This window comes from Solanum tuberosum, unplaced genomic scaffold, assembly GCF_000226075.1.
Source record: "Solanum tuberosum cultivar DM 1-3 516 R44 unplaced genomic scaffold, SolTub_3.0 scf00177, whole genome shotgun sequence".
NCBI lineage: Eukaryota > Viridiplantae > Streptophyta > Magnoliopsida > Solanales > Solanaceae > Solanum > Solanum tuberosum.
In genome coordinates this window covers 83,646-109,698 of record NW_006239101.1, presented here as the reverse complement: position 1 = coordinate 109,698, position 26,053 = coordinate 83,646, and the positions used below count along the sequence as shown (strand labels likewise).

The window sequence follows — 26,053 nt, the reverse complement described above, 5'->3', positions numbered from 1 at the left end:
TGAGATTGTAGAGAAGATAACCTTTAGTAGTAGGACTGTACCCCATGTGAATGGCAACAACACTTCTTGGTTGAAATTTATCATGTATGTACATATTTTTTGCAAAGCACAAACAACCTAAAACTCTCAAATGCTAGAGAGAAGGTTTGGTATTGTGAAATACTTCATGAGGGTATTTGCCATGTAACACAGGAGTTGGCAACAAATTGATGATATAAGCAGCTGTGAGTATGCAATTACCCCAAAACCTGATAGGAATATGTCCTTGGAATCTGATTGCTCTGGCCACTTCAAGGATATCTTTATGTTTTCTATCTGCTATACCATTTTGTTGGGGTGTATGAATGCATGTTCTCTGATGAATGATGCCTAAGCTAGTAAATAGTTTGTGACACTCAACATTTACAAACTCAAAACCATTGTCAGTCCAGACTGTTTTAACTACAACAGTGAACTGAGTTTTGGCAAAAATGAAGAAGTTTTTCAAGACAACACAAACATCACTCTTCATTTTTATTAGAAACAACCATAATAGTCTGGTACAATCATCAACTATAGTAACAAAAAATCTATTACCATCATAGGTAGGGGTGTTAAAGGGACCCCAAACATCAAAAGGCAGTAACTGAAAAGAAGAAGTAGAGACAGTAGTACTATTGGGAAAAGGTAATCTATGTTGTTTTGCCAAAGGACAAATGGTGCAATTGTGAAGATCTTTAGAACATTTACTAGGTGAAAGAGCTAGCAGATGAGCCAGAACAGTGGAAGAAGTGTGTCCTAGCCTTTGATGCCACAATAGAGCTTGTGATTCTGTGGAATGAACATTACCATGAGCTAAGTGTGATGAGCAGTGAACTATTTTGTTGATAGGAGATTAGTTATTGGGCAGAAGATAGAGACTAGCATGCTCTCTACCAATCACCCTCACCTGCCCATTGGAGAGGTCCTGAAGAGCAACAAAGTTAGGAAAGAAGCATACTGCACATTTAAGATCCTTAGTAATTTGTGAGACTGATAGTAAGTTGAATTTGAAATCCGGAACAAGAAGAACGTTTCTTAGCATGTCCTGAGGAGTTACATTACATGAACCTATATGTGTGATTTGAGTTGTTTCACCATTGGGCAATTGAACATTTCTAGGTTTATCACTAGGAAGTTGATGTTTATGAGTAAGAATATCTTAGTCTGGGATCATATGATTGGTTGTATCGGAATCGATGATCCAACCAGTATGGACTGGACTTACAGTGAGAGCGGTTTCATTACCTGCTGAAGCACCTGCTGAGGAGTAATCATCCTGAGCTATGTTGGCACTGAAATGTGAGGTGGATGTTGCTGCTTTAGAGCCTCCCTGCATATTAGACTGACCAAGCATTTGTAGGATCTAATTATATTGTTCATGTAACACAGTCATACCTTTGTGATAGTCAACTTGTTCAGTGTTTTTAGAACCTCTTCCATATCCTTGATTCCTTGGATTCACACCTCTGTAACATCTAACTCACCATCACTGACTGCATTGTGAGCAGCAAAATTTTGCCTCCTATCATTATTAGACCTTCCTCTCCCCTGATACTCATTATTAGGCCTTTCTCTCCCCTGATAAGTATTATTATGACTTTTCTTCCTCCTTTCAAATCCCGGGGGATAACCATGAAGCTAATAGCAAATTGCTTGGGTGTGGCCTGTTCTTTTGCAGTAGTCACAGAATGCATTGGGATCATAGCTAGAACTAGTGTAAGGCCTTGGTCTAGGTACCACAACAGAAGTATTGTTCCCAGTAGTGAACATGGCACTCAACTCAGAACAATTAGCACTACTGGAGGTTTGAGAAATGGTTCTCTGACTCTCTCTCAATTAAAAGTGAATAGGTCTTGTTCAAGGAAGGTAGAGGTACCATCATTAGGATTTGTCCCCTCGCTTGTCCATATGAGTCATTCAGACCCATGAGGAACTGAAGTAACTTCTGATTATGCACAAATTTCACAAACTCTTTAGAATTTACACATTCACAACTTGGTACATGAGTAAAGCTATCATATTCTACCCACAGTTCACGCAATCTAGAGAAATATGCTGAGATTGAACTAGTACCTTGACTGACAGTAGCAGTCTCCTTGTGCAGTTGAAAGATGCGAGATCCATCGACTTTATCATATCGTTCAGCCAGATCCTTCCATACAGATGCAACATTTGTGGAGTAGACAATACCTCCAAGTAATTCTTTTGAAACACAGTTCATGATCCATGACAATACAATTGTGTTGCAGCGTTCCCATAAATTCACCAGATTTGGACCATATGCCTCCTTTTTGCATGAGCCATCGATGAACCCCAACTTATTACGACCTAGAATTGCAATCTTTAATGCTCGACTCCATACAGAAAAATTATCAGCTCCAGTCAATTGAGTTGAACTGAGCAGTACACCAGAATTGTCAATGGTGTGTAGAAAAAGAGGATGATTGTGGCTTAACTTTTTCGGCAACTCATTATCGACAGTCGCCATAGCTTCACCTGTTACTTGTGTAGTTGAATCAGTGATTTGATCAACCATTTACTGTGAAGATTGATCAATGCTCTGATACCATGTTAGCTATCATGGAGAAGATAGCTTCTGGAATATTCTCAGTTACAGAGAAAGGAATTTAGAAGTATTAAATTTCAAAGTAAAACTTTATTGATCAATAACTGAACAAGATCAGTACATATATATATACAGGAAAGGAAAGAATCTTTTGTAACTTCTTTAACTAACTATTTTCTGACTAATCCTCTAACTTCTATTATTTACATAATGACCCTCAGTTTACTATGTAATACCATCTTTAATATGAAATCGGATTAATTTTATTTTAAGGCATAAAGTGTTTGTTTTACGAAAAAGAAATGTTTTTCCTAATTGTATTCTACTTAGGTTTGATATTTTTGGAATTTTTTTCCAAAATCCAAATCATTATTTGCCCTTTTTTTTTCTTTCCTTTTCTGTTTATTCTATTATATATCCTTTTAGTTCACTTTTACTCGTATATTATTCCAAAAATAGTTTTTCCATGTTACTTGTATCTTTTAATATATTAAGAAATAATATATTTTTTTATATTTTATTTTTAACATTAATTACTTATTTTTAAATTATTTTTTTATAAGTTAATACTAAAACATTGTTAATATGAGTATTACATTAAAATATTCATATCAATTATTGTTTTTAAGGGAGTGAAAAAATTCAAAGCAAATAAATAAAAGTGAATGGAGGAAGTACTCCCTCGTTCCTTTTTATATGTCATCTTTTTAGATTTCACTTGCGTTAAGAACCTAAGTAAGTTTACAATTCTACTTTTATTAAATATTTTTTTTGAAGCCAACTTTTCAATAAATGATAAATAAATCCATCTTTTATTTTTAATTTGTTTATTGAGATTTCTTTTTCAAAATAAGATTTTATAGAGTAATGCATAGATGAGAGTAATTAATCAATGATTTATAAAGTAATTACAATGAACATTAATTACTTATTAGTTTTTCTAAGTTGGTCAAATATCTATTTTCAAGATTAATTAACTATCAACGGTATAATAGGAAGAATATTGTAATTTATACATTGATTTTATGAATGACAAGTATTATGAACCAACTATTAATAGTAAAAATGACATATAAAAAAGAAGGAATGGAATAGTTTGTCAGGCAATGACCGCCCAAATAAACTTTTCGATTGATGGTATATGTTGAAATATAAGAGAAATGCATAAGTTCACTATTGCAGCGAAATGTGTTGCTACTGAAGGAATAATAATTTGTGGCAATTTAGTTATTCTGTGTACCTGTCGGGCTTATGGGGGTTCGTTCAGGTTTTACTTAACCTTGCGAATGAGAGTACCTTCTAGTCTTTTGGGGGTTCAGTTAGGTTTAGTTTATTTGTACTTAGTTTATTTCTGGCATGCTCGTGAGCTTTCTTTTCATATCCGCTTTGACCTCTCTATGTCTAGATTCTATCATTTCTTATTGTTTTTACCTTTTTTCTTAGTCGGCATTTGATGTTGTCACGCTCCGAGCCTACACCCTGGACGTGGCCGGCACTCAAAAACCATTGCTGGCCCCAAGCGAATTCTTGGCCTCGCTCAACTCTCAGCGGAAGACTTACTCATAAATAAGATGAACTCAAAAGCAAACTTTACTCAATTTCTTTAAAAGAGATAACTCATAATATTTAAAAACATTCACTGCCAAAAGAGGCAACTCAATTCTCAGCATTAAACAAAGGAAATGAAAAGACTCATGAACTACTACTATCTATTTATGAAGCCTCTTCTAATTTAGATGGACATCGGGACAAGACCAACGACGTCCCCATAACAAAACTAAAATGATAAAACATAAAAGAGTGATCCTCCGGAAGCAAGGAGGCTCACCAAACAACTATGGAACACGACTGGATCAACGGAGTGCCGGTTGCTGATCTTGATTTCTTGTATCTGTATCATAAAAGATGCAAGGTCAAATGACATCAGTACATGGAATGTACGAGCATGGAAAGGTAAATCTAAACATGGCATAAGCTTGAACTGGAACTGAAGAAACAACTTACCTCATCTCAACTCAACTCAACTTCAACTCAAGGATACTCTCACTTACTCAACTCAGTTCAATATAAAGCAGTAGTAAAGATGCATTATAAAGAAAATCTTTTAAAGACAGTGGATAACAACTCAATGTATTGAAAAATACAATAATATCTCAGTTTGTATGTAAAAATACAAATAAACTTTGTTTGGGAGATTATCTAACTGAAAACCATCACTATGAGCTATGTGATGATACATCATCTTGTCCACGCTGCCAGAACTTTCCTATACCTTGTCGGGGTGTAGGACTCCTCAACTAAGTGAATCCACTAAGCTATGCTTAAAAATCAATAAGGAATCATCTAAAAAGTATGACCTTTTCCACCCACGTTGGCTACATGGTTTATGGGGGTTGTGAATTGTTTGAACTCTCCCCCATATCGGTGCTTAATACTACTCCCAAAATATAACTTAGCTCATATGTTTCTATTAAAAAACATTTCCTCATCCTCAACTTTGAGATTATTACTCAAAAGATTTCTCTTAAAAGAGATTGTACTCAAAACTCCTCATGAACTCGTTTGGAAATCAATGTTTCCTTTCATCTTAAATGTAAAAACATTTACTCTTCGTAATATTTAATTCCCATATATCACTTTTCTAAAAATGAACTCAACTCAACTCTACTCATTCTCAAACTCAAGTACTCAAATCTTAAAACAAGTTTTAAAAGACTGTAAAAGACTCGAAAGAACTCTCAAGACTAAACTCTTAACTCTACCTTGAATTTGAATTATGAATGATTTCTCGATATTTAGATATAGTTTAGAGTAGTTAGAATCAATAGGGAGTAAAGGTACACTTTGAAAGAACTCAGACGGGCAAACCGATGGAAAAAGGTAGGGGCAGGCGACCCTGACACACTGAGTGGCGCAGGACGCCAGCCCCTGAACTACAAGAACTTATTCCCGGCGCACTGGTGGGGCGGCGCGCCAGCCACTGCCCAGAAACTCCCGACGAATTTTCTTGCTCATTTTCTTACCCTAATTCGCCTAGAATCGAATGGTTTCTTACCAACTCACTTAGATTTGAATACCTAACATAAGTATATGATAATCTACTCAAAACAATCCTCAAATCACTAAGATTAACCTCACGAATTCATCAAAACCCCAATAATCAAGATTTAGAATGAAACTCATCAGGAACTTCAAATTTATGAATCTTTATGGATGGATTCGAATATGTAAATCATGATTGGCGTGTGGGTGAACGAACGCAACACTATGAAAGCTTACATACCTTAATTTGGCAAAAATCCTCAACGAATCTCATGAATCGTGACGAACGCCTTGAACTTTTCCTCTTTTCTCCTCTATTAGCTTCTTGAACTTTCTTCTAAAACCCTAAGCGTAAATTAGGATTTGTAAAACTGACCCAAATTAAATTTGACCCCAAATTATTTACTAATTTCGTTTTAAGCTGATGGGGTAAGGAAAAAACCAAAATACCCCTCATATTTTCGGGTAACTTTCCTTAACTGGACATGCAGATTTCAAATGGCCATATCTCCCTCATCCGAACTCAAAAATTATCAAACTCGGTGGCGTTGGAAAGAGGATTCCAAACCTTTCATTTGATATCTTATGGGCCACCTAACTCATCATATACTGAAAGTTATGGTCGTTTGAAGTTGACCCAAAACTCACAAATTAAGCCTAACTTGCAAAATTTTCAGTTTGGCTATTTCCAATTTAGCACATTCTAAATTTAGCTCTTTCTAAGGCGGGATGTTACAGATGCTTACTGAGTACCTGTTGTTTTGGTACTCATGCTACACTCTGCATCTATTTCGTGATGCAGGTCCCAGTACCAGTTACCAACGGTGATTAGTTCCTGCCCTTTTTTGCAGCTGTGGTTCAGAGACGAGGGTGAGCACTTGGCATTTTGGGTTTATCATGTCTCCTTTTTTTTTTAGCTAGTCTTGTTGCTTTTTGAGACACACTTTGTTGTGGTCCACTTTTGGGACTTGTACTCTTTATTAGATAACTATGTACTAGTGACTTTCAAGTTCTGGGAGGGATTTCTGTATATATTTATTTTTGTTTGCTTCCGCCTTGTTGTCCTTTGTTTAGATTATTGTTTTCACTAGTTTCTACCCTCACACTCATTACTTGATGTTCTGGGTTACAGATTGGCTTACCTACTGATGGAGTATAGTTAGTGCCATCATGACTCGAGAAATCGGATCGTGACATTTAATTACTTTTTTTAACGGTGGAATGTGGATCAACTTATGCACCTCTCGAATATTTCAATAGATACCATTAATGGAAAAGTTTATTTGGGAGGTTATTTCCTAACAAACTACTTCCTCCATTCACTTTTATTTATCCGCTTTAAATTTTTTCACTCTCTTAGAAATAATAATTGATATGAATATTTTATTATAATACTTATATTATAATTGATGTTTAGTATTATGTTTTAAAAATTAATTTGAAATAAGTGTTTTATTAGGAAAGTATATTTTGACTGGTTTAAGAGTCGCCACTTAATTTTTAAGAAAAATCAAGAAAACTATTTCCAATAGATTAAAACGGGAATCTAGTGAAAATCTTAAAGGGGGTTCGGGGTTCCTATTAATATTCTAGGAAGGTTTTTAAAGCACCTAGAATATCCGCTAATGCGGTTATCCGACGATTAACTTATTTGGCTAAAATAGTTTAACTTAACTTGATTGAACAAATTTTGTAATTAGGACCATTTTAAGGAAAAACGGAAAAATGTCGCATTTATTTAAATGAAGTATTTTGTAAACTTACTCATTTATTTATTTATTTATTTTAGAGTCGAGTGAGAAACGACTAATTTAGTTAGGTGATTAATTCAAAATGGGTGTCTTTTGGGGATTTGAAATTTCCGACCCTAAGATTAACAACAAATCCTAACGAGCAAAACAAACACATTGAAGTAAAGAGGAAAAAAGGGTGGGACCCAAATCTGGTTTCTGTTCGCCTGGACCAGCATTTGGGCCTATTTCGTTTTGGGACCAAAGACCCAATATTCAACACCTGTCCTAAACTAATCTTTGAATTTTGCTTCTCTTTGGGCCTTTGGCCCAACCCTTGTCTCCTTGTACCTGTCCTAGTAACTAACAAATAATAATAATTACAATAAATGAGATTAGGCCTAAAATAACAAAATACAAGTTTCTTTTTGTGCAAAGAGTGGGCCTTTGGCCCAATCTTTCAATTCTTCTTTGCTTCGAATCCTTTCAACTCCAAGACATGTTCATCGATATTCACGGTTGTCCGACTCAAAAAGAGGAATTCGAGCCTTTGCGGCTCTCCCGAAATGCAAGAGGGAATAAGAGTTCATGGTGAACTCGGACGGATTTCACATAAGAAAGAATACACATAAAAATAAATTAGTACCTACTTATAATAAAATTGACAAAGGTGATTTTGAATTAACAAATACTTGAACTCAAACATAAACAAATTACAACATAACAATCAAATCTAGGGTGATCCAGTAGATGTAATCTTATCACATTACTCAACTTAAAATGAAAGACATTTTATCCTCACCATTAATAAACTTCAAAACTTCTTTTGAGAAGAATGAGATAAGAGAGAGCAAAACATTTTGAAGAGGCGGTAGCTATAATAAAGTTGTTTACATAATATATATATATATATAAACATGGACTAAATAATATATATGTATATGTTTACATATATAAAACATGGATTATATATATATATATATATGTTTACATAATATATATATTTATTTATTTATAACAATTGACTAAATAAAATGATAGAAGCATATTAAAACATGGACTTAACTAAACGGATTTATCATGTAAGGAAAAGAAATGCCCCTTTCTTAAAAGTTTAGATTTTTTTATTTTTATTTTAGAAGAGACATAGAAACAAACAAAACTCGAGCACACTTACAACAAATCATATTAACATACTAACTTAACTATGAACATGATACTCTAGACTAGTCTATATGTTACCCCAAGAACAATTAAGCACATATCATCTAATATAGGATCTAAAATGAGTCCAACTAGCAGATTTACACTAATATTTGAGTCATACATAGAATCAAATTAGGACTAAAATAAGCTAGTTGACAACTAAACAAATCATTTGAGATACTAGACTACTCAAATAGAATTATACCAAACACATAGCACTCAATATAGAGATAGAAACAAAACAATAAATAAATAAAAAAAATAAAAAAAAATAGTAATATTGAATCAACACACAGAAATAGGGAACTGAACAAACTAGATTAAAATGGTAAAGGGAATACCTTTTTTGGAGCAGGAACTAGGACGAATGAACCGAGCGAAAGCTTTTCACCACGAAACACGATTTTGAGAATTCCGAAAACTAAGCAGAAGCAAACGAGAAAAGACTAAGAAAATCTCTTTCTTAGCCTCTATGATTTCAAGATCTATTTCCTAAGTATTTGTATATAACTGTATATGGCTAGTAATTTTACTGTATTCCTTTCCTACTGCCTGCCCCTTCCAACCCCGAAAATGAAGATAAAAGATCGATTTATATAGAGGAAGATTAAGACTGAGTGAAGGGGGGGAAAACCGGAGGGATTGGGGGCCAACTTGAATTCAAAATTCGAAATTCAAATCTCTTTTTAGCGATAAGGCTGCCAGCTCCAACTAGTACTAATTCCAACAGATTGAGAAGGAGGGTCGTCCGATCTTGGCAAGGACGAGTGAATCACGGAGATAGGGACACGTCAAGAGGAGAGAGACGCGCGCTACTGCCGGATCGATTTTGGTGGGCTGCCGGTTTCTGGGCTGAGTTCCCTGGTCTGCTTCTGGGTTCATTTTCGTCTGGTCACGCGTGAAGAAGAAGAAGAATGTGGGGGTCATTTGTACGTTGTATTGCTGGTGTATTGTTGGTGGGCTGTTGTTGTTATACTAATGTTGGAGTTGAAATTGAATGGAGTGGTGGGCTGATTTGGAATTAAAAAAGGATGGGCTGCTGGAGATTTAAAGCAAGGCCCAAAATTGGTCTCAAAAGAATTGAATGAATTGGTAAGAAAGGGGCTAGAAAATAGCCACGTGATTTGCAATTATGGCCATAGAAATTAAGAAGTTAGCCAAATTGAGTATAATTTAGAGAACTCGAGTAAAATTTAAATAAGACGAATTCATATGATTAATTAATGAGCTTCTTAATTTCAACAAAATAAAATAATTAATTTAATTATTTATTAATAAAGCAAAAATATAAGTATTAATTAAATTAATTAACCAAATATTTAATTAAAACAAAATCTTTTTTTTTTTTTTTTGAGGCGACTTTCGAATAATCATAAAATATACTAATTATATACATAATTATGCAAAACATATATATTATCTAAAAATTATAACAAGTGATAAAACTATCTTAAAATGACTTGCAAACTATGTTATTATTAATTAATTAATTACTTCTTTTTTTTGAAATTTTATAAACCTAATTATTTTAAATCGTTTGAAACTGAAAAAGCTCGATGATTAATCTATATCGGGGAGGTCCGAAATTGGGTGTCAACAATAAGTAATTAATATTAAAGACAAAATATGAAAAAATAATTATTAGTATTATTTCTCAAAATATTAAAAGTGACAAGAAACATGGAAAAACTATTTTTGGAATAAGATACGTGTAAAAGTGAACTAAAAGAGTAATAGAATAAACACAAAAGGAAAGAAAAAAAGAAAACAAATAACGATTTGGATTTTGGAAAAAGTTTCCAAAAAATATCAAACCTAAGTAGAATTTAATTAGGAAAAACGTTTCTTTTTCGTAAAACAAACACTTTATGCCTTTAAATAAAATTAATCCAACCCCTAAATTTCTAAAATAATTCCATAATGGAAACAATTTCTCATAATCCTTTTAGAATAGTGACTTTTGCTATTCTATATAACAATTACACTTTAAGCTAAGAAATTACATTCTACATTAGTAAACTTTCTCAATACTTTATACATCTTCTATTTCATCAATTTTTTGTCAATTTTTTTTCTTTTTCGTAGTAATCAAATGGAGGAGAAATCAAATAACAAGGATGCAACAACAATGGATTCTACAAAAAAGTCAAAGTACAATCTGGTTTTACAAATCTTATTACTTGTATTAGCCATAGCTCTGGGTGTCACTCTAGCTTTTTGCGTGTTCTATGTTGATCATGAAGATACTACTATGGTACTTCGCGATCCCAAATTCAAAATAGAAGCAGTGTCATCAACTTCCTTTTCTGTATTGACTCGTTATGTTCATCCTTTGATAATGTACAATCCAGACAATTGGAACCTCACTTTCTCAGTTCAAAATCCTAATAACAATTATGATTTCTATTACAACGATTTCAAGGTTAACATATCCTATACCGACACCCTTCTTTGGAGTGCCAATGTGTTTGATAAACTCCATCAAGATGCAAAAGATCAAAGCTTAATCGATTCAACGTTTGCAGCTTTACCTGAGGCATATGAATATTGGATTGGTACATCTATTGCTGGTGACTTTGTGTCTGGTCAGACTACAAGATTTTCTGTTAGTCTAATTGGGAAAATTCAAATCAGTGATCGTAAATCACCTTCTCACATAAGTTGTCGCGAAGTTGAGGTGTCTTGTGGAGGTTTACGCGTTGAGAATTTACAAGACAGTACAAAAACAGGAGTATTAGTTGTTGATTCTTCAAAAGCTTGTGTTGTTATCTCTCAAGATTCAACATGTTGATTTTTTTTTCTGTTTTTGTAGACAAGTTTATGAATATATATTTTGTTCTGTTCTTTTATCTTCTATTTGCCATGTTTAATTTGTATTTACTCATTAAGTGGCTTCACTGGAATTTCAATACAAAATCAACCACTATTAGTAACTACAAATCAATTTAATTGTTTGTGAAAATTTATAAATAGGATTAGAAGTACATATTTCATATAGTCCATTACTTTGTCTTTTTCTATGGAGTTCAATATTCACAAATTACTAATCCAATTGATACTATATGCCAACTTATTCTATGGAATTCAAAAATAATATTTTGAAAATGGATGTGGATCCATTACTTTGTCTTTTTCTTCAAATTTAGTTAAATTTAACATCAAAACAAAATACATTCAAATATTCAATTTTTAGTCCTGTTACATGATTCTTAACAATGTGCACTAGTTCAAAATCCATAACAATGTTCAGACACATAAAAAAATATTTTAAGAAATATATAAATATTTTCAAACAATATATATATGATTACTAAGACCATCACTTATGTTCATTGCTAAATGAACGTCGATTGGCAATTCATGTATGATATGTTTCAGACTACAAGAATATATTTGATATGATTGAAACAATACACAAGAAATATCAAGGTACTCTTTAATTTGTGCATTTTTTTCTTCCTTTCCACTCGTTGTTAGAGTTGTTTCATGATGTATATCGTTTTGTATCGTATTGTGTTGCACCTTATTGTTGTGTGAATATAGTGTTCAGATAGACTGAATTGTTCGTTTTAGTTTAACATATTTCCTATTTGGTCTAACTATATGTCTGTATCGTATGGTACAATACCATCTATTCAACGACTTTGGCACTAGACGTTTCCAAAATGGGGACTTTTAGGTAAATTCAACATTTTTCGTCCAAGGACTATCTGAAAGAGAATCCAGTACTTCTTGGTCGTGAATATCTAAACTGAATGTTCAAGAATTCGTGTTAAGATAGTTCATACCGTCCATACATAGTGTTTTGATCTAAGATTTCAATTCTTCTGTGTTTCAGCAGAAAGATTTTATCCTGAGCATGAACCATGTCTTCTTCTAAGCAAAAATCTGTCAGGTATATATATGAATCCTTGAATTTGTGGCTAAAGTACTTATATCTTATGATATTTTGTTAATTTATTTCAAAATGCAACACTTTTTTGTACTATTTCTTTTCTATGTTGCTCGAGCTCTTCAAAAGTATTGTCAGGTGTGTGTCAGATCCTCCAAAAGGTGACAACATTTTTGAAGAGTCCGAGCAGCATAGTCATGTGTTTTATCACTAGACTCTAAGTCATGCTCATCTCTGTTCAATCAGATTTCCAAATGACTTTGACATATCAAAATCTGGATCATACAATGTGTCGAAATTCCTCAAAACTATCTCCATCAAGAATCACGAACAAACGTCTAGTTCAAACCTCGAGAAGGTAGAAATAGAGCCAAAAATGAAGGTGTTCCAAAAGAAAAAACTTTCAAGAGTATTTTCAGAGGACTATGATGGGGTGCAATGGAAGATACTAGATCCGCGAGGACGTCCTATAAACATATGGAACAAATGTTTCCTTATTGCTTCTCTAACTTCTCTGTTTGTTGATCCATTGTTCTTCTATTTACCAAGTGTTAACGACGAAATCTGTATGGATGCAAGTTATCCTATGGAGATAGTCCTTACAATCGTTCGATCAGTCATAGATGCATTTTATCTGGTTCAGATTTTAGTTCAGTTTCGAACAGCTTACGTTGCACCTTCCTCTCGTGTTTTTGGAAGAGGTGAGCTAGTCATTGATTCTTCAAAGATTGCTTCAAGGTATCTTCGTAAGGACTTTTTGCTCGACGTCTTGGCTACTCTTCCTCTACCTCAGGTACAAATTATCCCTCTAGTTAAAACTCATTGATGTCTTTTAGGCTTACAAGTTGCATCAAATGCTACTTTGTGTAGCTACATCGATTGTAGGATGGTCAGTTGAACACTCTTCGTCAGAAAATCATACGGTGGTCATATAGATATGTATATCAAATATTGAACACCCTTAGCGAAATTTCTGTTTTCAGGTTTTGATTTGGGCTGCAATTCCATCTCTGAGAGGTTCAAATAGGATTGGTGCAAAACACGCCTTACGCCTAACTATCATTTCTCAGTTCCTCTTGAGGCTATGCCTGATTTTTCCACTTTCATCTCACATTATCAAGACCACTGGTGTGATGGTGGAAGCTGCTTGGGCTGGCGCGGTTTATAACCTCGTGCTCTTCATGTTGGCAAGTCATGTAAGTTATACGCGATGATGTAGGGTGAACTAAAGTTTATTGTTCCAATTTACTATCCACAGTCAAACCTCTAAATAACGACCTCGTTTGTCTGGTTGTTAAAGAGAACACATAATATTACATAACATGAAAAGTCGATTCCAAAAGAAAACTTGGTTGTTAAATTGAAATGTTATTACAGAGAATGAATGTTATAGAGAGGTCTGACTGTTGGCTTATCGATCATTTTGTTTACGATTTTTGTTAAGGTCATGGGATCTTGCTGGTACCTTTTAGCTGTGGAGAGGCAAGAACAGTGTTGGAAGAAGATTTGTGATCAACAGCAACCGTATTGCCAATATTGGTATTTCGACTGCCAGAGGAAGAACGATAACAGTAGAATCGCGTGGTACCAGCGGAGCAATATATCTTCATTATGTGGTCCTAGCAGCAACTTCTTCCAATTTGGAATCTTTAATGATGCACTGACTTATCGCGTTACACAGTCATCGTTCTTGAACAAGTATACGTATTGTTTCTGGTGGGGCTTAAGGAACCTAAGGTAAGGAAATCCAGCTAAACATCTGTTATTTTTCGATTAAATGTTTTAACTTTTTGTGATCTAATTTTTGCAGCTCTATCGGGCAGAATCTCTTGACTACTACTGACATTAATGAGATAAATTTCGCGGTTGTTCTTGCAATTCTTGGATTGTTGCTTTTCGCGTTACTTATTGGGAATATGCAGGTAAGTTATTAGATGATAAAGGGACATAGTTTTCGATCTTAGCCAAATTTCTACTGAAAATGTGTAACTTTTAATACTAGACCTTCCTTCAATCTACTACTATGAGACTCGAAGAATGGAGGATTAGGAGGACGGATACAGAAGAATGGATGCATCATCGTCAACTCCCTCACGATCTAAAGGAGAGGGTTCGGAAATATGATGTGTATCGTTGGGTGACAACAAGAGGTGTTGATGAAGAATCCATCGTTAGAAGCCTTCCTGTTGATCTCAGAAGGGACATCAAACGTCATCTTTGTCTTGATCTAGTTCGTCGAGTGAGTATCATATACTTCTATCAAACTCCCTCTGTCCCAATTTATACGTCTTACTTACCTTTTTGGTATCTCCCAAAAAGAGTGTCTCGTTCTATATTTAGTAAGTTTTTCAGTTCCAACATTCTACGTGACAAGTGTAAGTTGGTCCTGTAGGTACCTTTGTTTGATCAAATGGATGAGTGTATCTTAGATGCAATATGTGAAAGGTTGAAACCACTTCTATACACCACGGGAACTTGCCTAGTTCGCGAAGCTGATCCAGTGAACGAAATGCACTTCATTATAAGAGGACATTTGGATTCCTACACTACTGATGGAGGAAGAACAGGTTTCTTTAACTCGTGTCAGCTCGGTCCATGTGATTTCTGTGGTGAAGAATTACTAACATGGGCACTAGACCCTCGTCCGAGCATCATCCTTCCCTCCTCTACACGTACAGTGACCGTGCTCACTGAAGTAGAAGCGTTTGCATTGGCTGCAGAAGATGTGACCTTTGTGGCATCACAGTTCCGTAAACTGCATAGCAAGCAGTTAAGGCATACATTCAGGTTTTACTCGAACCAATGGAGGACTTGGGCCGCGTGTTTTATACAAGCAGCTTGGTTTCGATACAAGAGAAGGAGAGAGGCTGCTGCGCTTAATAAAGCGAAGCAGAGTCCCCTGGCTGCTCCTCTGCCTACTGAACCACGAGATGAACGAATTAGAAGCGTGTCGTTGGGACAAAAGGCTTCAGAGTTTGCTGTGTATGCTGCAACATTGGCAGCAAGCAACAGAAAAGGTGGAAGCATGAGGGGAGAACTAGAAATTATTAGTTCATTACAAAAACCTGTGGAACCTGATTTTTCGGTTGAGGATAGATGAACGCAAATGCACGAGCCAGGATTTTTAGTTTATGAGTTTTGAACACACTATCAATACATATTGAATGAATTTTTCAATACAAATGTAGGATTTGAGCCAAAGTTACTGAGTTCTACTGAACTCGTAGAGCCAAATCAGACTATGAATACGAAATACACTATTGTTGTATCATAAATGTTAAGTACTAGTTTTCCATTAAGATTGCAATGTAAGTCGATAGTATTGATCTAGCATATAAGTTCGTTTCTACCTCTCTTGGAGCTATAAACAATGAAGGTGGTCAGTTGAACATTTTTTCACTAAAAGATTATATGATAGTGTATATTTTGATCCTATTGGTAAATTAGTTGGCCGAACGATATATATTTGTAACTTCAAGATTCAATTTTTACGCGTATAAGCAAACATATACTAGTTAATTACTTAACATAGCTATAGTTTCCCTTAATTACAATTCACGACCTACTCTTAGCTATAATTACGCGGCTCAACCTTTTAGTTTTGTATAATCCGCAAGTTTGTATAATTCGAAATTTGTATAATATAATTTGTATTACTTTTGTATAATTTGGAATTTGTATAATATAATTTGTGTAACTGTTTACACTTATGATGTTTGTAATTGTATAAATTCGTTATTTCGAGTTTATACAAAAATAACTGAATTGTACAAATGTACCTGCGAATTATACAAATCCACGAATTATACAAACGAGGCAGCTTAAGTTGTAGCTACAACCCGTAAATATGCAAACTATAGCTATGAAACATAATTAAGTTTATTTTAGTGGCTATTTGCGAAAATTCCTCATATAATTGATGGGTTTTATTAGATAAACAACTGGAGCTGGACTGGGATATAGAAGGCCCAAACTCAAGAATCTGGCCTGAATAACCATATTGTGGCCCAGTTCATGTTGAATAAAGACATTTGGGCTCTTTAATCAAGAATGAAATTATATGTTTTGGCTAATTTAATTTGAGAATGAGAAAATAAAACTTGAAGTACATATTAACCGTGAATTCAGTTTAATGAGAATATGACCCTACATAGGAAGGCATGTGGATCGTATATTAAAGTAAAAGAGCAGTAGGTAGCCGAGTCATGTTGCCGCACTTGTATGTGGGAGAGGTAGGGGGCTAGTCTCCTCTTCTCAGAAGTTAATTATGTAGTGCCTTTCTCTTCACTTTTACTACTCTTTGTTCATTTTGTTATTTTGTTATCGTTATTTTTCATTCAATAGATTATGTTTTGATTACACTACTTTTGAGTTGAGAGTCTATAAAAATCAACCTCTTTACCCCACAAAAATAGCGGTAAACTTTGCATATATCTACGTCAGGTGTAGCGGACAGTGTGGGATTACACTAGGTATCCAGTTGGTGTTGTTTACATATTAACCATGGAGTTCATGGGAGTTCTCCAATATTTTTCCAAACAGAAAGAAAATGAACAAGGCAAAAGTATAGAGGATTAATGATGGATTTAAGATAATATACACTCATGGAGTGAAAAAAAAAATTCGATATCATCAGTATAATTCAATTGACCATATCAAGTTAATTAATAATTATTTTATTCTTCAGGTACTATATATATCAAATTTACAACAACAATTATACTCAGTGTAATTTCATAAGTAAGGTATGAGAAGGATTGTGTATAGAGAGACCTTATTCCTATCCTGTACTGATAGATAGGTTATTTTTGATAAATTCTTTTAACTTTAAAAAGCATAAACACAAACATTAATTATGGAAACTACTATATCAAATTTGTTATTTAAAATAATTCTATTACACTATGCTTGCATACTTAATTAACATGTTGGTACCAATTGAGAAGTCGGTTAGCTACTAATTAAGTTGACTAGAAATTAAAGGAATCATTAAGATTCTTTTACCCCACCCCAAATGACTTTTGTAAGTGGAATTTGGCATCATCAATATTAAAGATCTCGGCTTTAAACTTTACGTATAGATTCGTCTTTGATAGGGACAAAGTGAAACTTTTCGTCCCCCAAGTGAGACTTTCTGTCGTCTTTGATAGAGAGCGTTGCCCTCAATATGAGACTTTTCAATACGAATTTATATTAATCATGCATCAAAGTGAATATCAAACGTCAAACGAAAAATCTAAAAAAAAAAAGTGGAATTTGACAGTTAATACCGTTAGGATGTCAAATAAAGTTATTAATGCCTTATTCCTCCCAATAAAGTCGACCAAAAGCAGACCACTTATTTGTCTTTATCAAAATATCAATTATTCTCATTAATTACTTTGTAAATATCATTGCTATTTCTATATTGTAATTACGGATAAAATTACAGAAAAAAATGTTTATCATCATTATTATACATATTTTTTGTTTGTATTTTGTCATGAGGGTAAGTTCTATACATATTCATTATAAAAAAATATTTACTAGAAAATTTAATACTAATTAATATTGATTGGATACCACAAATAAATGGCGAGAAACAATATTAAATATATATATAGTTAGACATGTATAACTTAATTAAATCTCACCTATCCATAAATTGTAAGCACTATATAGTTAATGAGTTTAAATTATATATAACATACATTGTTTAGCATAATATCTTCATATAACTTAAAAGATATTTATTTGTAGGTAATGTTTATTAAAATTTGAAAATAAGAAAGGATTCCATAGGAAACAATAAAACCATGCACGTTTTTTTGGTCTAAAATGGCGGCCATCTATGCATGCCTATGAAAGCTATTTATCAAGAAACATGAAACCAATAAGTTTGCTTCCTGTCAGGTCCGAGTCAAATTTAAATTTAGTTAGACTTTAATATAAATATCGAATATCGAATAAAAAATCCAAAAATTAATAATAAAAAATAATTACTTCCTTTAACTTACTTTTTTTCATTTTAAAATTGAAATCAAGTAGTTTTTTTCTTTTAACATTTCCTTCATTATATATTCAGATTAATTTTATAAATAGTTATATTAAACTATAAAATAATTGATAATATCCGACTTTTAATATCGAATCAGAATATATTAGAATAAAAATAAAGTATTAATATAACAAAACGATCACAACGGTTTAAATTATAACCTTTCGATACACTAACATATTTTCTTTTTATTTGCTTAAATTGTCACATTAGCACTTCCCTTAAATTGTCGATTCACATCGCTTAATTATGTATCTTCAATCACCTAAAAATATTTAGTAGTGAAAGATTACTTGGGTTGAAATATCTTTGATCAAAATGGATTAAATTATAGTATGTCATTAGCAATTTGCTCAATTCTAATCAATTTGTTTTTGTACTTCTTATATTATTCGGTTAATTAACTAATAAAAGTTCTTTTATTTTTATTATAATTATATATAATACAATAATTTTTTAAATATTTTAACAAGATTTCTTACGAATCAGTTAAATTTTATCTTTTTTTATAAAAATCCAAAATAACTCAAAAAGAAAACCAGTGAGAAAATAGTCAAAGTGGGACTTCTTTGAACTTGACTAATGTAACAAAGCTTAACCACCGAAAGAGTTCTCTCTTTGCCATATAGAAACTCATTTTACACATATATTTTTTTTGTTTGTTTTTATTCTACATTTTCAAGAAAATAATAAAATAAAATAAAATAAATATAAATATAATATTTAAAGGAAAAAGAAGAAGAAGAAGAAGAAGAAAAGGCAAATAAAAGTTGGTCTAACTTAATAAAGGGGTCCATAATTGTTTGCAACTTCATTAATGTTGTTCCCCTTTTATGTCTCAAACCTCATGAGCTTGTCCACTTAATTGTCATCATATTTTATTTTATTTTTAAAATTATACTAAAAAATCTCACTTCCTTTTTCATGGGATTTTGTGTCATATTTGTACTTTATATTATTTTTTATAAATAAAAAAATCAATTTTAAATTGGTGTTTTGATCAATCAAAGCATGCATAAAGTTTTTAAAGCAAGGTGCTTATTATGATATATTTTGCATGGCTGACCAACATCTCATTTTTTTCAAAAAGAAAAAGATTCATAACTAACTAATATGACACCTTGAAGTATTTTAAGGATCATCCTTTTCTTTTTAAACTTTCAACCGACTTTTCTACGATTACATCAACATATTCAACGTAATTTCATAAGCCTAATCTGAAAAGGATGAGATATATGCATGTTTTATTTCCATATTGTATTATGAGATAGAGAGATTATTTTCAATAATCTTCAACTCATATGAATTAGTCATTCCAAACACTAGTTTATCAATGTATTTTTGCTAATTAATATGGTATATATCTAAAATTTACAAAACAATCCTATTAATTCAGATTCACGTAGGGCAAAACTCATTTGAGGGGAAACGTTTTTTTTCTAAAAAGAAAATGTTGCAGCACTAATGAGTAAATGGAAGATGGTAATTAAAAACTAAATAAAAGAAAGGTGGTATCAGTATGAAATGGTGCTTTTCATTTTAACTTAAATAAGATGATTTATAATCACATAAAATCTACTTTTTATTTAAACTATATAATTTTATCTTAAAACATTTCATATGTTGAAAAGAACATATATGTAGGCAAACATTCCAAAAATATATTAAGAAAAATAAAAGGACTGTATTATTCATCAGACACATCATGTTATAATTACTAGTTAAGTTATATTTTCACAATACAATTTAATCCTTGATTATTACAACAAAAAAGCCAATAAATATGTTTAAAATAATATTAAACTATAACATTCAAATCCATCTTGACCAAACATAGTATAGTAGTTAGTTGATGCTTAGTCTCTTATTCTGCAATAATATGTTATTATTGTCTGTAATTGCTTCATTTGTTTTGTATCTTGTTATTTTTTCTTACAATTCTACTTCGAAAACTCTTCTTTTGAACCAAAAATTTATCAAAAACAGTTTCTCTACGGCTATACTCCACAAAAATAAGAATAAAGTCTATATACATTGGAATTACATTGAATTTGTTGTTGTTATTATATTTCTTGACCAAACAATTGCACTAGTACTAACCTTCCTATAGGTTTAATAATAATAATAATAATAATAGTAAATACATCTTCCACTATTAATATGATGGCAACTCACTCTTTAATTTCCTACTAATTTGAATAAATAAATCAGTCAAAACAAGAAAAGTAACTTTAATTATTCCCACTAAACTAGTATTGAAAAAACAGGAATTATTATCAAACATGATCATGATTGGTTATCTACTACCTTAAGTCATTACATCTTGCTTAAAATTAACCATTTGTTTCTCTCTTTTTATCTTTAAGTCAAAGATAATCAAGGTTTAAAAGTTGTAAGGGGAATCATTATAGTCACAACTTAGACTTCTTTAACATGATTCAAACACTACTAGCTATAGTTGAAGCCAATGCCTATTAACAATAAAATAAAGAACCTAAGTTATATATATTATCAGTACACAAGTAATTTTTGTATATCATTGATCAGATCATTTTTATCTGTTATAACATATAACTTATCGTAATTTCAAGATTACATATCTTACATTTCAAGTAAGCTTATCTATAAATATCTTTTCAACTACCTAATTAATTAATAGAGTGAAAAATATATCTTAAACTGACGGCTTATATATAATTTACACTCTAAGAATAAAATTTTAAAAAAATGAACGTTAACCTATTTTGAAAGCAAACATGCTAGCCATGCACTCATATAAGTCTTACTTAATAATCATTACCCAATGAAAGCACTCTAAAGTTTAGGCTTTTTTAATTTTTCCAAAGTTGAACCTTCTTAGGTCAAAAAAAAATATTGTCTCACTTTAATTTGCACTTTATTTAATTGGTCTACATATATCACATGTTAAAAGAAAATGTTCTTTCCACAATTTTTGGATAATTTGTAGTCCAGTCAAACATTCACCTTAGAACAAATAGTTTCAAAACTAATTTGCTTCTATTTCCAAGATAATGGAACCACAAGTATATCAAGAACCTACCACTCCCTTCGTTCACTTTTATTAGTCTATTTTGAACTTAGCTAATTAATAAATATATTGTTATAATATTATGCAAGAAATGTATTTAACTTGCCTCCTTCGAAACACAATGATACATTTCAAGGGGTTACGTTAAACTCATTTTGTTATACTATTTAAGCTATATACATCATTACTGTAGAATTTTGTAACAAATGTTTTGTTTTATTTTAAAAATTATAAATCCTATAATATTCTAATGAGTCTACCTATAAATATTATTTGATTGGCTAGTCATAAATATAAGTATATTATAATGAGTCTACCTATAAATATTATTTGATTAACTAGTCATAAATATAAGTATTCACATATTTTTTTTCTTTTCTTCTACTATTGCTTTGAGACAAAGGAAAACAAAAAGTGGAAAAGTTAAAAGGAGCTTAAACCCAATGTAGGAAAAAACTTAAACATTTTGGCAGCCTCTTCTTTGACCATATTCAAATATAAAGCTGCATATAATTGAGCAAAAGCATGAATAAGTCAATCATATAAAAGTTAGCGAAGTGAAACCATATCTTGAAAATTCTCATTGAACGAAAAGTACGAAATAAATCAGATATTATTCCCCTTCCTCGATCCATAGATATATATACTAGTATACAATGTTTAAATCAATAGAAAATCTTTTCTTCTATATGAATTAATTATTCCATTTTAAATCCTCCTCGATACATTGAGTGGCAACGTTTGTCCTTTCACATATGCAGACGGGCCTCATCCACACACATGAGTTCGACCTTAAAACATTGGGCTCTATCGAGTTCACAAGTTGTGATTTCTGTGAAAAAAAATGATAGTTACGTGATCATTTGCGAAATTTATGTGAAAAAAGTGTGTGTCATCATGTTGATTAATGAAGGTAGTCTTGTCAACGTGGAATATTCTAAAAAACTCATAAATGTTGTTTTACTAACTTAACAAATATGGTCAATAAAGCATTGGCATGTTCCTTCCCCAACCGATCGATGGGCACAATCCCTTCAAGTTAGGCTTTACAATTATTATTTTTCTTTTACAATCATTAAACAAAAAAAATTAAAAATTTATATTATCTTTTTGTTTTTGTTTTTTACTTGTGTCTGATTTGGACGTACATGACTAATTCAAATTCATGTGTAAGGCTTATTAAAGAATTAATGCTTTTTATCAAGATTTTTTTCATTCCAAATGCTTGATCGAACTTTGTTTGAAGATTGAAGAGTTCTATTCATTTCACCGCAACCTTTTATAGTGAGTCGAATTGTATTTTCGATTTACTTTAGGCAAACGGTAGCCCATTTAAAGGAAGAAGTAGTTCTCCGATCCCTACTAATTGTTTCCTAGGGATAACTTAGGTTTGAGTTTTTGGTAATGAATTTTTGGTAAGAAGCGATGGAACCTAAATTTGTAATTGGATTCCAAAAGCAGATATCGAACCTCGAGTGAAAAATAAAAAGTTAAAGCTCTTCATAGAGTACATATGCTGTTATTTTCCACTTATTTTTAAAAATATAAAAAGTACAAACAGCCCAACAACTCTGTGCAATTGCAATTGTCAATCTTTTTAAAACTAATTCTTATTTGTACATTTGAATTTTCTTTATTATAAACATACAAACACCTTGTTTTCTATTATTATAAAAAAATTTACTTAAAAAAATTATGTCTTCGTATCTTGTTTCAAATTATTTATCCTAATTTTTTTTCAATTCATATATTCAATTATTTTAATTTTAAGATCACAAAATTAAAAAATATGTTGATATATTTGACATATGTTTTTTGTTTATAACTATAAAATTTAAAAAAAGAAGTTATTTTTTTAAATTCTATATTAAATTATAAAAAGACAAATAAATTAAAAGGATGATGTGAGATATTTATGAGGGAGGATGTGAAAATGAATCAAGATTGGGCTAATAGTTGAAAAATGAAATAACCTACGATGAACCTACGTATAGGGGGAGACAAAACGTTACTTTTTTATACTCAAAATCTTTCATTAAATGCTTTAAATATTAGAATAAAAATTATGAGCAACGGATAATGTTCATGTTAAATAACAAAAAAAAATTGTTGCTAATTATTTAGCATCATATAAAAATGCTACGAGTAAGATATGCAATTTCAAAAAGTAGAATATTCTATTTGATAACTAAAATATGTTGTGAAGTTTTATTAGACTTTTGACTTGAAAGGTGCAATACGCAATTTTTATTTTGGAAATGTGCAATAAAAAATTATACAAAGACTAAAAGTAATAAATTTGGTTTGAAAAATAAGCAAAACAAATCACGAGAATTTTGTTAGTTATACTTATCCAGAATAGTTGATAATTTTGGTCACGGAAATTTTGAGGGTCATTATCAAGTTTTTATAGAAAGTAGAGTTTGACTTTTACGTAACCGATTTATTTTTGAGAAAATTTTAGGTTTAGAAAATATAAAAATCAACATAAAATCATATTTGTATGTTATATTTATAGTTTGTATAATTGCGTTTCATAGCAAATTTTATGTTTGCTATGGAACATCAGATTTGTATAAAATCGATGACATCCTCTCATTTGTATAAATCGTTGTCAACCTCTCATTTGTATAAATCGCTGACAACCTCTGGTTTGTATAAAGAGCAACTTTCACATATAGCAAACATAAAAATCATATTTGTATGTTATAGCTATAGTTTGCATATTGCGCTCCATAACAAATTTTATGTTTGTTATGGAACTTTTGATTTGTATAATTCGCTAGATACATCCAATTTTATACAAAATTGTTTAGTTTTGTATAAATTCATTTATACATTGTAATTTGTATAATTATAAGTGTATATGACGAAAATATATGTATTTGTATATACACTTTTCTCTCACTTTATACAAACACAAACACATTTTTATACATTTATATACCGAATGGGTAATTGTATACCGAAAATGACTAATTGTATACCGAACCAAATGACAAAAAAATGGAATGTTTGCTGCGAATTACAAATAAAATAAACTATGGCTATATCAAGGAAAAAATGAATATTTATTATTATTTCCAATTCAGAGACAATAGTCTGAAGCATAATTTTATCTATTTGACATGATAATCTTTTAAGGCCTGTGGTTCAATTAGCTTTACACCAAAATTGCCTCTATCACACATTTATTCCAATTCTCACAAAATGTACTTTTTTCTTTCTTATTTCCACCTACCTCTTTTACATGGATTTTAATCCCTTACAAATTTTTAAAATGGAAACTTATTGTTAGGGAGCTAGATGTGGCAAAAGCGAAAGATCTTGTAATATAATTTGAATGGAGTCTGATCGTCGAACTAATCCTGACCTCCCTAAATGTATTTGATAAAGACTTTTCGCCTATTTAATAATGAAAAAATAATTCTTAATCTTTGAGCACATTGGTGTGTAGACTTTTGTTCCGAATCGAGAAAAAGTACTCAAGCATAGTGAAAGGATATACCTAACCATAACACGAAGTTCAATCGAGACTGAAGAGATGTTTACTAGAAGCCTTTTCTCTTCTTTCTTAGAATTTTCAAAGCTTGTCATCCTTTCCCTTATATTTTTTTATTTTTTGGGTGATATTCATATTTGTAATTATCTCCCATCTTGGTGGTTTAATTAGTCGAAATAAAATAAAACTTGTTAAATCTTAATTTACTTGTCTTTAATATATATTTTTCTTACAAATTTTATCCCTAACTATAATGTTGATTTTTCACGTAAACAAATGGATATAGTGATTAATTTAATTCTTGAGCCATCAAAATAATTGCCATTCGTTAATAATGAAAACCTGCCGACTATTTCACCTTTTTATTTATTTATTTTTACTTTTTATTTTTCCTCTTTAATTTCCTTCTGACTTTTCAATGAGAGCTAATAATGTAAATAATTTTAAGAAAATATATAATCTAAAAAATTGTACACCACAAAATTGCAAATTGTGACGGTGCCAATTTATATTTATATAAAAGTAAAAATTTAAATTACCCCAATCAATTAAAAGTCACTTTATACTCCACCAATTGACAGTTTGGTTTTATTATCATTTTTGTCTTCTTATTTATGTTGCCATCCTTTCCTCTTCCACCCCCCCCCCCCCATATTCTTTTTCATTTAAAATAGAGAAAAATGACAAATATATACTCCTGAGCTATCATAAATGGTATGCAAATACCCCATCATACTTTTTGGGATATTGGTGCCCTACCGTTCAAAAACTAGAGCATATATGCCCTTCACTCTAACAGAAGACTAAATAGTGACACGTGGCACAATCTTATTCGTCGATCCAATATTTAATAAATATCGAATCGGTGGATGAGATTATGACACGTGGATATCCGTTAGTATAACCTATAAAGGATATATATGCTCTAGTTTTTGGACGACAGGGGCACCAATGTCTCAAAAGTATGACGAAGGGTATCTGCATACCATTTATGATAGTTCGGGGATA

General features: G+C 31.6%; 1 protein-coding gene across 1 annotated transcript; it reads left to right on the top strand.

Annotated features, from left to right (window-relative positions):
* Positions 1-12,833: 12,833 nt before the first annotated feature.
* LOC102587625 (putative cyclic nucleotide-gated ion channel 15) lies at positions 12,834-15,557 on the top strand. The gene is made up of 6 exons (XM_006354339.1): positions 12,834-13,250; positions 13,441-13,653; positions 13,902-14,194; positions 14,268-14,379; positions 14,460-14,696; positions 14,850-15,557. Exons 1-6 carry the CDS (start codon positions 12,834-12,836, stop codon positions 15,555-15,557), a joined length of 1,980 nt encoding a protein of 659 aa, XP_006354401.1.
* Positions 15,558-26,053: the final 10,496 nt, after the last annotated feature.